General features: G+C 48.5%; 1 protein-coding gene across 2 annotated transcripts in view; it reads right to left on the bottom strand.

Annotated features, from left to right (window-relative positions):
- TCEA3 (transcription elongation factor A3) overlaps positions 1-12705 on the bottom strand; it is a 28922-nt gene that overhangs the window by 13356 nt on the left and 2861 nt on the right. For both annotated transcript variants that reach the window (XM_067530715.1, XM_067530716.1), the window contains exons 2-4: positions 4203-4265; positions 2932-3037; positions 502-664 (exon numbers count right to left, since the gene is read on the bottom strand). In XM_067530715.1, the coding sequence (XP_067386816.1) occupies positions 502-664; positions 2932-3037; positions 4203-4265 (332 nt within the window). The remainder of the gene's footprint in view (positions 1-501; positions 665-2931; positions 3038-4202; positions 4266-12705) is intronic.

Here is a 12705-nt window from a genome sequence, read left to right as displayed (position 1 = left end):
CCAGTGGTTAGTGTACTGGCCTGTGACTTGTGAGACCTGAGTTCAATCCCTTACTCCCTCATAAACTTCTTGTGTGACCTTGGGCCCTCCTCCCCAAAGGCACCGCACGCTCATTGACATGGGCCGGCTCCCTGGCCAGACTATCTCCCATGATGCACCACAGCCAGGTACGCCCCTGAAATCAGTAGGAGTTAGGTGCCTCAATACCTTGGAGGAGCTGGGCCTTAGGCTGCTGAGTGGACTCCCATGATACACCACCTGCCCCCTCCAAAAGAGGAAAGTGGTGCATCATGGGAGATGTAGTCTAACCTGACTATCTCTCTCGGGTATTTATATGGTGCCTAAATACCTTTGAGGATCTGGGGCTTTGCCTCATTCTGACCAGTGATTACCTTGTGCCTGGGCTAAGTGACTGGTTTCTAATTATTATTGTTTCCTATCTCCAGGCTCATGCCAGGCCACAGCTGCTGTGTACCAAGAGCCCCAGCGGGCAGCTCCTACCTTTCTTTGTGCTTTTCCTTGTGCTTCTCGGCTGGGCTTTTGCAGAGTTTCACTGCATGGGAATTCGCCCCTTCAGGCGGCCAGTTGGAAAAGTCGAGACTTGTTTCTTTTTTATTCTTTTGCCCTTCCTGGGTCTTCTCTCTCTTTGGGGTCCCCGAGGACTCTGAGGAGAACAGATCAGGTTGTCACTCAGATGCTGACGGAAATGAAAATGCGAGTGGAGGAAGGGCACTTCTATTCACCAAGCTGATAATAATTTCATACTGGCTGGAAAAAATACATGAGCATTTGGCTTTGGGAAGTTCAATAAGTAGCCCACTTGGGCATTCAGAGCAGTGTTATAAGGGACCAGGTTTAGATCTCCCTTACAGCAATTGTCTACCTTTATTGCTCCACTGACTTTAATGGTGTCACTCCTGATTTACATTATTCAGCAGGACGGCAGACTCAGGACCCATATGCAGCCCACAGAATCCAATCCTCTGCTACCAGCTGACTCAGTGGCCTAGAGCATTAGTGCATTAGCCTGTTATCTTTTGAGACTTGGGTCCAAATGAGCACTGGGTCCAGGTCACCAACTAGAACAGAAGAGGTTGTTTGTTTCAGGTCAGGATTGCCCTGGCAGGGATTATGCAGAGTTCCAGGATTGGAATATAAAACTAGGGAAATACAACCTAGATGGAGCTACTATAAAGTGGATGCACAACTGGTTGGAAAATCATTCCCAGAGAGTAGTTATCAGTGGTTCACAGTCAAGTTGGAAGGGCACATTGAGTGGGGTCCCACAGGGATCAGTTCTGGGTCCAGTTCTGTTCAATATCGTCATCAATGACTTAGATAATGGCAAAGAGAGCACATTTATAAAGTTTGCAGACAACACCAAGCTGGGAGGGGTAGCAAAAGCTCTGGAGAACAAGATTAAAATTCAAAATGATCTGGACAAACTGGAGAAAAGGTCTGAAGTAAATAGGATGAAATTCAATAAGGACAAGTGCAAAGTGCTCCACTTGGGAAGGAACAATCAGTTGCACACGTACAAAATGGGAAATGACTGCCTCGGAAGGCGTACTGCGGGAAGGGATCGGGGGTCATAGTGGATCACAAGTCAACAGTGTCACTCTGTTGCAAAAAAAACAAACATGATTTTGGGATGTGTTAGCAGGAGTGTTGTAAGCAAGCCACGAGAAGTAATTCTTCCGCTGTACTCTGTGCTGATCAGGCCTCTACTGGAGTATCATGTCCAGTTTTGGGTGCCACATTTCAGAAAAGACGTGGACAAACTGGAGAAAATCCAGAGAAGAGCAACACAAATGATTAAAGGACCAGAAAACACGACCTATGTGGGGAGATTGAAAAAAATGGGGTTTGTTTAGTCTGGAGAAGAGAAGAGTGAGAAGGGACAGAATAATGGTTTTCAAGTACATAAAAGATTGTTACAAGGAGGAGGGAGAAAAATTGTTCTCTTTAACCTCTGAGGATAGGACAAGAAGCAATGGGGTTAAATTGCAGCAAGGGCAGGGTAGGTTGGACATTAGGAAAAACTTCCTAACGATCAGGGTGGTTAAGCAGAATAAATTGCCCAAGGAAGTTGTGGAATCTCCATCATTGGAGATTTTTACGAACAGGTCAGACAAACACCTGTCAGAGATGGTCTAGATATTACTTAGTCCTGCCATGAGTGCAGGGGACTGGACTAGATGTCCTCTCAAGGTCCCTTCCTGTCCTTTGATTCTCTGGTTCTATCAAGCAGATCAGGCTTGAGGTGCAGGGCATGGGGAAGCAGGACTGGAACAGCAGAGAGAGATGCAGGTCAGGGCTGAGTTGCATGCACTGGCAGAACTGGCTTGTGGACCTATGACTTGAAATAGCATGGAGGATTTGCACGATGAGAAGAGGGGCCTGCGGCTGGGGTATGGCCTTCAGACATGGGAAACCCGGGGTCAATTTCCGGCTCTGCCATGGACTTCCTGCGTGCTCTTGGGCAGTCACATAACTTCGCTGTGCCGCCACACCCTGTGTCTAATAGTACCGCCCTGCCTGACAGGTGGATTGTGAGGATAAATACATTAAAAAGCCGGGGAGCCCTTTGGGATCTCCTGATGAAATGTGTATATAGGACAGAGGCATTGTTGGGATTAGTGGGTGCACTGACAAAGCTGTCTGGAAAGCAGGGCCAGGACAGCAGGACCACTTAGAGAACCTTGAACACAATCTGTCCATTCTATACACTGCTCTGTCCAGATATTCCCTCTCATAAACCGCCAAATGACCCTTCTGCCAAATTAAAACCAGCAACCAGGCCAGTTATCTGCTTGTATCCTGGGGGAGCAAAGGGCTGCAATGATTGTATAGAATCAAAGGGCCCCATGAGGTTTTGGGGCCAGGTAGTAATTTTACTCGCGAGGCTGAAGCAGCCTCAGGATCTCTCACCTAGCAGCCGTTTCCAGTTCTTGATGAGGATTTTCGCCAGGGCCACCACCTCTTCGTTCGAGCATTGCTTCCGGACAGCATTGACAGCCACGCCAATTCTCGTGGTCTGGGAGCACACACAGACTTTTGTTTATGATTAAGCAGATCAGAGAGGAAGGTAAAACAGAGACAGTGGTTAACACACTTAGCCTGCATCCTGACAGGCCTGGCTTCAAGTCCCTGCTGCAGACTCCCTGTGTGACACTGGGTAAATCATTTAGCCACTCTGTGCCTCAGTTTCCCCATCTGTACAACGGGCATAATAGAACCGCCCTACTTCCAGAGGGATGGTGAGATGCACAAATATTACAGATGGGGGCCATATAAGTACTTTGACTGGATGGGGCAGCGACTGTCTTTTTGTTTTGTGTTTGTACAGCACCTTGCACAGTGGGATCCTGGTCCATGACTGGGGTTCTTAGGTGTGACAATAATACAAATAACGTTAATAAATAGAATAATGGATGGGTAGAAACTGATATGGCTCCTCCTCCCCCTACCCCACTGGAGGGGACACAAGGGAATACATCTAGAGAGACCATGATAGCAGGCTCTTCTAGCCCCCTGCTTTCCCAGGTGGAGGGAGGACCCAGAGAGGGGACAAGACTACAGCAAAGGACAATCACAGCTTGCTTCTGAAATCACCTGGGACCCTCCCCACTGCTAGCAAGAGAGGCCGCTGATGAGCTGATCTGTTAAAACTGAAAGGGCCCTTGCAGCTCTGATATACCGTTCTCCACTTAGGAGCTACGGCTTCCCAGTTTCTTCTGTCTAGGGCTGCTCTGACTGGCAAAGAAAACACTGGTCTAGCCCAACACTTTGTTTAAAAAGCCTCTGAAAGAAAACAGCTGGAGTTCAAGTGGACTGAACGTCTTTCCTCTTAAACGGGCAGCCCATTCTGTGCATAACGCCAACACCTCCGGGTGGGTTGTCAGCCACGGGGATCGAACCTGGGATCTCTCAACGAGGCCACGCTTCCCGAGCTAAAAAACCCCTGCACCCTTAGCTCAGGCTGCAGCAGGCTCGGCAATCGCTTGTTGGCCTAGCTACCACTAGAGGGGAGCAAATCGCCACACCGAGTAGGCAGAGCTCACATGCGCTTTTACCTTACCTTGAATTCCATGTTACTTCCCCCATGTGCTGCTTTAAGGGTGGCGAGGGGAAAACCGTCCCTCCTTCAGATCCAAGTAACCCATCCTATGCTGGAGTTATGGACAACCCCTCCCCCTTACCTGCAGCAGCTGGATGGTCATCGCGTAGCCATTCAGTTCCTTCAACAGATCGAGAGCTCCTTCCTGGGTCAAACAAAAGCCACAGTGAGCATTGGAATGGCAAAGCTGAAAACAAGCCCCTGGAAACAGCCTTTGCATCGGAAGGTGCCAAAGGGGTGGTGGGAGAATAGGCGACAATTCCAAAATCCTGTGCTAAACTGCCCTCCCTGGGCCAAATTCTGCCCCCTCCTCCTCCAGTGACACCACCACCGCCTCACGGAGAGTGGAACGGGTGCGACCGAGAAAAGAACGCATGATTTTTCTCACAGTAGCACCTGCAGGCGCTGACTGAGGTTGGGGGCCCCATTGTGCTGGGCACTGTGCAAACACGTAGCAAGACACAAGCCTAAAGAGCACCGAGAAGCCAAACACAAGAGTGGGAGAAAGGAAGCATTATTCCTGCTCTGCAGATGGGGAACCAAGGCCCAGAGAGACAAAGCAACTTGCCCAAGCTCACCCAGGGAGACTGCAGCAGAGCTGGGACTTAATCCAGAGGAAGCGCCTTAACCACAAGACCATCCTTCCTTAAATGCCCTAGCCTTTGAAACCCTCCACATTGACTCCACTTTATCTCATTCTTTTGCTAGCTACACCAGCATACAGCCAGACCGACTCTAGACGCCCGGGGCACGACACTGCATTGATGCTAGCACAACAGAGCAACATTTGCTCCCTTGTCTCTATTCTCCTCAAACCATGAGAGGAAGGGTCGCCCAGCGGCTAGGGCACTAGCCTTAGATGTGGGAGCTCCGATTCAATGCCTTACTTTGCCACAGATTTCCTGCGTGACCTTGGGCAAGTCACGTCACTTCTGTGCCTCAGTTTCCCCACCTGTACCACAAGGATAATAGCACCCCCCTGCCTCCCCAGGGGTGTGTGAGGAGGCATACATCAAAGACGGTGATGCTCTCAGAGGCTACCGGAATGGGGGCCAGAGAAGCACCATAGCCAGACAAATACCACTTTTGGTCTCCCATTCACAGCTTTTGGTGAGACAGCCTTCAACTCTGCAGCCCCTGCCATCTGGGGCTCCTCCATTATCTCACTGCCCCATTGACTTTCCCTCTCATTTCAATTCTCAGCTGAGACTCTCTTCCCTTTGCCTACACCCCTTACGTTCTGTTTCCTTTCTACGAGTTATCGATGTCAAACATTTTTTTAGTTCTAGTTTGCATGGAAGAAGACGGATAAAGTAGAGTTTTATATCAAAGGTCAGATCCTCAGCTGATGTAAATTGACACAGCTCCATTAAAGTCAATGGAGCGGCGCTCATTTACATCAACTGCGAATCTGGCCCATGAAGTATAAAACCACTGATCACTCATTTTGGCTGATATGACAGCTCTCCCCTTAGCCCATATATACTCACACAATACATGCATCTTGCAGCTAGTCCTATAAAATTACCCACTCAAAGGACAGGGCAGGGAAGGGTTAAAATGTCTCTGTATTATCTGGCTGCCACCAGCCAAAAGAAAACAAACTTTGACCTACATTTTTAAAAAGCTCTTTTTTTTCCATTATTATTTTTTATTTCCTGACGGGGGGAGGTCACGTTCGGAGGCAGATGGAAAGTAGATTCCACGGTTCGGTCTTCTCCGGTTTCTGCCCGCTTTCTCAGCCCAGCCAAAGATGGGGAAACGCATCTGCTTTGGATTTGTACTGCACAGCGGCTCAAACAGGCGCCAGTCCCTCCCTCCCACAACGGCGGAGACCTGGGCAGGATTTCAGGAGACCTGGGTGGCAACTCTAGGCAGAGCCAGAGGAGAAAATGACGGGGCCTGACTGAGTTCGGGGGCCTGAACAGAAGAATCCCCTTTATAGTCCCAACGGCAGAGTCCTGGGTCTTTTCTACCCCGTGGAACGTTACACGTGGAAAGGCAGAAGAACACGGAGATGGGCAGCACTAGCCCCAGAACGACAGGAGAGGAACAGGCTGGCAAAGGGTTGCATCTTGGTGTGTATCTTGGTTCCGTCACAGCTTTCTGAGATTACCAGGCAGCTGTTGACACCAAACTATAGTCTGATACAGCAACTGCTGCGGTCTTATTACAAACTTGGATTCAGCTAGGCAGGCTCTGGAGGGGGTATTTATTTAGACACAGCACGCCAAACCCTGCTCTCAGTTACACTTATGCCATCTGTTGTAAGATCTGGGCCTACAGATTTACCCTCATCGTAAGCTCAACTGCAAAAAGCACGGGGAAGTTGGTAAGGTGTCACCCTAACCTGTAATAACAAACGACCATGGGAAAAGGCACGAGAGGGAGACAGAAAGACAGAATTAGTCCAAACAAAAAGGCCTGCAGATATAACTCAAGGACTGTGTTCAGATTGTGCCTGGTAAACAAGCCAAGCGTGGGACCAGAAATCAGTGAACCAAATTTGGTGTGTGCCGGAAATGAAGCCAAAATAATAGGAGGACAAGCTATTCTGTCCATCGCTCCCTTCTTGAGTCCTTTAAAAAAAAAAAGAGAGAGAGAGAGAGAGAGAGAGAGAGAGATTTTGGGAGGAAAAATTGGCTATTAGAGCGAGTTTCACCATCCTGGCTACCACCCTCACCATCTCCTTGGACCCTGGGTCTTCATCATCCAGATCCTGAGATGTCCTGACCAGAGCAGGCCAGAGAGAGGGACCCAAACACCACCTGGGATCTCAGATTTTGTCTTTTTCCTTCCCCCGCCTTATTTCTTCTCTGTCCCATCCCCCTCATTTTTAAATCTGTCTAATAAGCCTCTGGCTTAGACAGCCAAGGCTCTATTTTGCCACACTGCTGTCAACCTGTAATCAGGAAGAAGCAATTCCCTAAACAGCCTGATGCGGATACCGGTTTCCCAGGTCTCGGAGTGGCTGATAAGACCATGCGCTGGGCCTGGGTTTCTCCAGCAGTCAGTCTGCAAGTGAGAATCCACCCCAGAGACAGATGCTAAATTTTCTACCTTTCCTCTTCCCGTCTCTCCACTTCTGTGTGTGTGTGTCTCGTTTTGTCATCTAGGAACCGAGATCAGACTTCAACAGCAGCAGCAATGCCAGCTTCAGCCCATCTCAACGAACTTCTTCTCTTTTCCCCAAAAGGACAGTTACTGCCATCTTTAATACCCTCTAAGAGACTGTCAGACAAGGGGTTTTCTTCTTTCTAAAAACCCTCTCCAGCTCCAGGGAAAGAGAACAAGGGAGGCTGTTAAAATAGAAGCCTTATTTAATACTTCACGTTTCCAGCATTTTAACGGTTTTTCCTTCTTTTCGGTATCTTTATGAAAAAATTCGACCGATTTTGAATGGCGTGTTTGCCATGAAACTGAGCAAGTGGAGGTCTTTGCAAACCAAACCCCGGACCTTGTTTAAATCTGTTTCATCTTGGACCATCCCTGTGTTATGTCAACACCTTTGGCCCATAGATCCTAATCTGAACACAGCACATCCCAGGCGCAGGGATGGTGCAAGGGGCAGCAGAATTTGGCCCCAACTCTCTACCGCCATCTCCAAACTGGGACTCCCAGCTTTCAGTGAGTACACAGCACCGGTTTCCAGTTCAAAAGTTTCCCAAGAAAATGGACACCAAGGATTGTTTGGTGATTGAGATGTAGGGAGAAAGAAAACAAAAGAAAAAACAAACAAGAATCAAGACGCCATGGAAATGCCATGTCTTTAAACTCTCTGATAGGCTGCTGAAGCTGGAAAAGCCAGGGATCCCCATGCCAAGGCGTAAAGCTGTCTAAATAAAGTGTGTGGGGGGGTGTCGATTAGACCCTGGAGGCAGCAGCTTTGGTAAGAAAGCCCTTGCGGTTCACCCCTCAGCAACGCGGCTCCATTTACAAATATCTCTTTTGCCAGATCTGCAACACCCCCGACACATGTTTTAAGCGCTGCCCAAATTCCCAGTGCTGCAGTGTGAAGCACGTATGGGTCATGGGACCGCAGCCCTAAAAGCTCACAATGGCCCTGTCTAGCTGTGGTTGCTTGGTGCTAAACTCAGGGCTAAATATAGCAAGTCCCAGGCCTCACCTCAGGTCAGTGGGATTTCATTCCCCGATGTTTTTAGCCCCCCAGTCTATATGTATGGGGATGTAAACATAGCTCACCAGCGCTGCTGTAACACTTACATTACCTAGGAAAAGAGCACAGTGGATGGGGGCAGCCTGCGGGAGCAGCGCAGGAAATCCACAAATCCAGCATGGCAAGGAGCCCAGGTCTGCATGGCTTCCTTCTACCCTGCTACAGAAGGGAAATCTGGGGGTGAGGGAGGAGCAAGGGACGAGCCCGTGGATCCTCTCCTGAACAGATCCATTAGCAATGCCGCTCACTGAGTTACTCCAGCAAGTTTCTGCACCTTTGAGGCTGCAGTAACAGCTACAGACAGTGGCTCCACGCCACCACATTCATGGCAACCTCAGCCTGGGGGAAAATCCTGGCCCCAATTAAGTCATAGTTATAGAGAAATGCCGGGCTCCGAACAGTCACAAGGTGACCAGGAGCTGACACCCTTCGCCAACATCCTTGCCCCCCTAAAAGCCACCAGAGAGGAAATGGTTTCCCTGCCTGTGCTTAGCTATTACACTTTTTTAACTGCACCTCTGCTGTGGCATCTCCATTTTAGCTCATGGAGTCTTGTGCCCCGGGCCCCAGTTCTCCACTGCCTTGCACCCTGTGTAACGGGCAAAGCTGTGCAAAGCAAGCGCACACTGGATGCAAACCGCCGCCTGTGTAAATGAGTGGGAATGGCTGCTTGGGTAGAGTGTTGTGCCCGATTGGCGTTGTATGACAACCTAAGGTGCAAAGCTATGGAGAACCAGGCCCCGCCGTCAGTTCCAAGTACTAACTGAAAAGTTAGGGCAGACGTGCTGGGCTGAGTTGGGTCTGTGTCCTGTGCTAGTGGTAAAGAGTGTTGTTGTAGCGGTGTTGGTCCCAGGATATTAGAGACAAGGGGGGTGAGGTAATATCTTTTATTGGACTCACTTCTGGTGGTGAGAGAGAGAGACACTTTTGAGCTTACACGGCGCTGAAGAAGAGATCTGTGTAAGCTCAAAAGCTTGCCTCTCGCCAACAGAAGTAGGTCCAATAAAAGATATTACCTCCCCCACCTTGTCTCTTAGTGGTAGAGGTTCCTGAACAAGGAACTTGTATTAGAATTAATACAGTGTTATCACTAAAGTCCTCTCTTCTGCACCGCATCCACTTGGAACCAGAGCCAAGTAAAAACCCAACAACATTTTTCCTGGAAAGTATTTCTAATGAAAAAATTATTAATTTACATGGGAAATTTCAAAACGGAACGAAATTAACATTTCCCTTTCATTTTGCACTGACATTTTTGAAGTTTCCCCATCCAAGAATATCATTAAAAGTAAAATTTTCCCATGGGGGAAAAACATATTTTTGATTGAAGCTTTTTTGGGTGGGAAAATGTCGATACCCTTCCCCCCCCCCACCATCTGACGTCCTCTTATAGGTGCAAAGGAACAGAATACACATGCTCACATCCCCTACTTTTTATCTATATAAACAATCCTTAAGAAAAGTAAAAACTTTAACACAGGACAAATTCAGAAGAGTCGCTGGCTTTGCCACTCATCCAGATCTGCTCACCCCCTGGCCTCAAGGAGGGTTTAGTCCCAAAGGTGTAGTCTGCTCAATAAGGTTAGGACTTCCTCACAGGATTTTCTCCCTACACTAGGGCTATGATGTACATAACAGGTACCACTGCTACTAGAGTCACATGACAATTCAGCTGGGCCTGGATCCAACCTACAGCCTGTTCTGTATTGAGCCCCTGGATCAGTCTCAGTCATGTAGGATCACGGGGTGGAGGGGGGTGCAGGATCAGTACTGGGGTTCTCCAACATTTTTCCCCATCCAGTCTTGTCAGCACAGGGTCTTGTGGTTTAAACTTGGTTAAGTTTCCAGCTGTATTGCCAAGGTAAAAGACGAGTGCCTCAAGACTTCTCAGATACGGCATCTCTCTTCACATCTTTATAAGCAGTGCCATTTGGGACAAAGATTTCTCTGTATGGGGCAGCTTTGTTCTGACAGTTCAACCTGTGAGCAGTTGAGTTACTCTGGTCACCGACAGGGGTGTCCCATAGCCTAGCGGAACTCACACGGGGTGTTCTTTGTTGTAGCCATCAGAGCAATCTGGACTGAAAGGCCACTATCTGTTGGTGCAAGCACTTGGACGTAACATGCTTGAAATCACTGCATGCCAAAAGCTTGACGCTCTGCACTGGCAAGGTGTGACCTGTGTTACCTGTTAGCTCTGTGTTCTTGGAGAACCAAGGCGCAAAACCCCTACTGTGTGACTCATCTGAAACACCCTCCTCCCCCCACCGCTTGAACCAGAACTGATCAGACAGATTTACCAAAAGCAATGAAAAGGCAGTGGGAGATACACCTGAACCCCTCCAAACAAGGGTGGCAGGGTTAAGGCAACACCCCTAGCCTCATCTACATCGAAGATGTAAGGAGGAGGCATCTCGATTAGCACACCAAATGGAAAACAAAAAGCCTCATCTACATCGAAGATGGAACAAGCGTACCGAATGGAGAACCAAGCTTCAAGGCAGGGACCGCCCTGAACTCTGGGATCAGCAAAGCAGGGAAGCACGGCATGATGGGAAATCTCTGCTCCAGATGATAATGAACCCACACCTACGCACACCCAGCTCATCAGTTATCAGACCAATTCTAGTCATAGATCTTTTATTGCTATCCAAAACACTGCATCTGCCTGATTGCACTGTGAGCTCCCTCGAAGGAACACTGCCCATAGCCGGGAATGATCAGTTCCTATTATCCAGCATAAACACCACAATTCCGGTCTATTCCCTTGAGTCATTGTTTACCCATACACAAACCTCGTGTTCTCCCTTGAACCATTGTTTCTTCTCTACAAAAATCCCTACCCAAGTTCAAACCCCTGTTCTGATGCCTGGATCCAAAAGCTGCATCAGTTCCACTGGGACTTCAGCTTTCCCTGACTGATTGTGTTGGGGGCTCTGCCTGTCTCAAGCACCCCGGACCTTAAACTGAACAGCCTGTCTCCTGGAAACCTTCCACCAGTTCAAGCTGCGCTGAGTGGTAAGAGCCCAACTCTCTCTCTCTTTCTCTCTCTCTCTCCCCTGGTTAAGCCCACCTTTTCCCTAGGACCTAATGTGATTTCTCTCTCTCCTTCTCAGTCCAGGTATAACTTTCTAAACCTGACTTTTGTAATCAAACTTGGGCTAGGTTTCCCTAACACCCCAATTGAAATCGTGTAATATTGTAACTGTTTGGGTTTTTTTCTCCTTGTTCTATTAGTATCGTAAGTTTTATATCCCTGGCAATACAATAACTTTTATAATCAAGCTGGTTGCCAGACTCTCTCCAAACTTCATTTACTCCTTCGTGTTCTCGGCTTCCCTATCTTGCTCTGCCGCAGCGCTTCTCTTACCTACGCCAAAGATCCCTGTAACGCCCAAAAATCCTGTGGGGTTTGCTCATTAAGTGTAGAGTGAAAGTGGGGATAGCGACGTGCTGAACCTGGGGCATATAAGGGTGGCAGCTGGAAAGTGCTGTTTGGCCCAGTCCGCTCAGACGCGCTCTGTTAATCTGTGAAGGTGTGTGTGAATGTGGGTGTGTATTTGAGTCTGGGGCTGGAGGAACCCAGCCCTGGGAAAGTTAGGTCCTGCAGGGTAGCTCTATTGAGAGGGGACTTGCAGAAGGGAGAAGTAAAGCTCCGTATAAAAACACAAGAGACACAAGCAGTACATTAATAGATCAACACACACCCACACAAACACCCCCGAAGGAAAATAACCCTAATAAATTATCATACCCCAAGGTGACAGGCAAAACTGGTAACACCTGCTGGCGGAGACAGATTCTTCCAGTGCCAAAACCCTTTTTCTGTCATAGAATCATAGAATATTAGAGTTGGAAGGGACCTCAGGAGGTCATCTAGTCCAACCCCCTGCTCAAAGCAGGACTAACCTCAGCTATATCATCTGTGGGTCTAGTGAGAAGCAAGACTGCTACCATGCTGGTCCAGTCAGCGGCTCAAGAGCCATGTCCCTTTTCTCCACAGACATCTAGTTCCATTCATTTCTGAGGCCTACTGGCTAATACCTTGGGCAGGAGAGGTACTTTGAGTTGTGTCTTTCTGGTCCTTCTGAGAGACACCCATGAATCCAGCTTGTGTTTTCAGACCTGCTCCAGGCCTCACCACACCCATGTCTAGGCTGCTCCCAGCACCGGATGTTTGGTGTTCCTTATGTACACTTTCCCTTAAGTCCTCCTAAAAGGCCTGCAGTACTGGAACATATACTCAGACCTTTGGCTTTGGAGACATCTGCCCACATATTGTGTAGAAGTCACAAGCTGGCTGTGGGACCCCAGAGAAGTAACTGGGCCATCTTTGGATATTGATTGCAATGGTACGCAGCACTGGGGCATATTTAGTTTACTCTAATTGAGAAATCTGAACAATCTG

This window comes from Emydura macquarii, unplaced genomic scaffold (assembly GCF_026122565.2).
Source record: "Emydura macquarii macquarii isolate MOO-44397 ecotype Brisbane River unplaced genomic scaffold, CSIRO-AGI_Emac_v2 contig_3113, whole genome shotgun sequence".
NCBI classification, from domain to species: Eukaryota; Metazoa; Chordata; order Testudines; family Chelidae; genus Emydura; species Emydura macquarii.
This window is presented reverse-complemented; position numbering and strand designations above follow the sequence as displayed.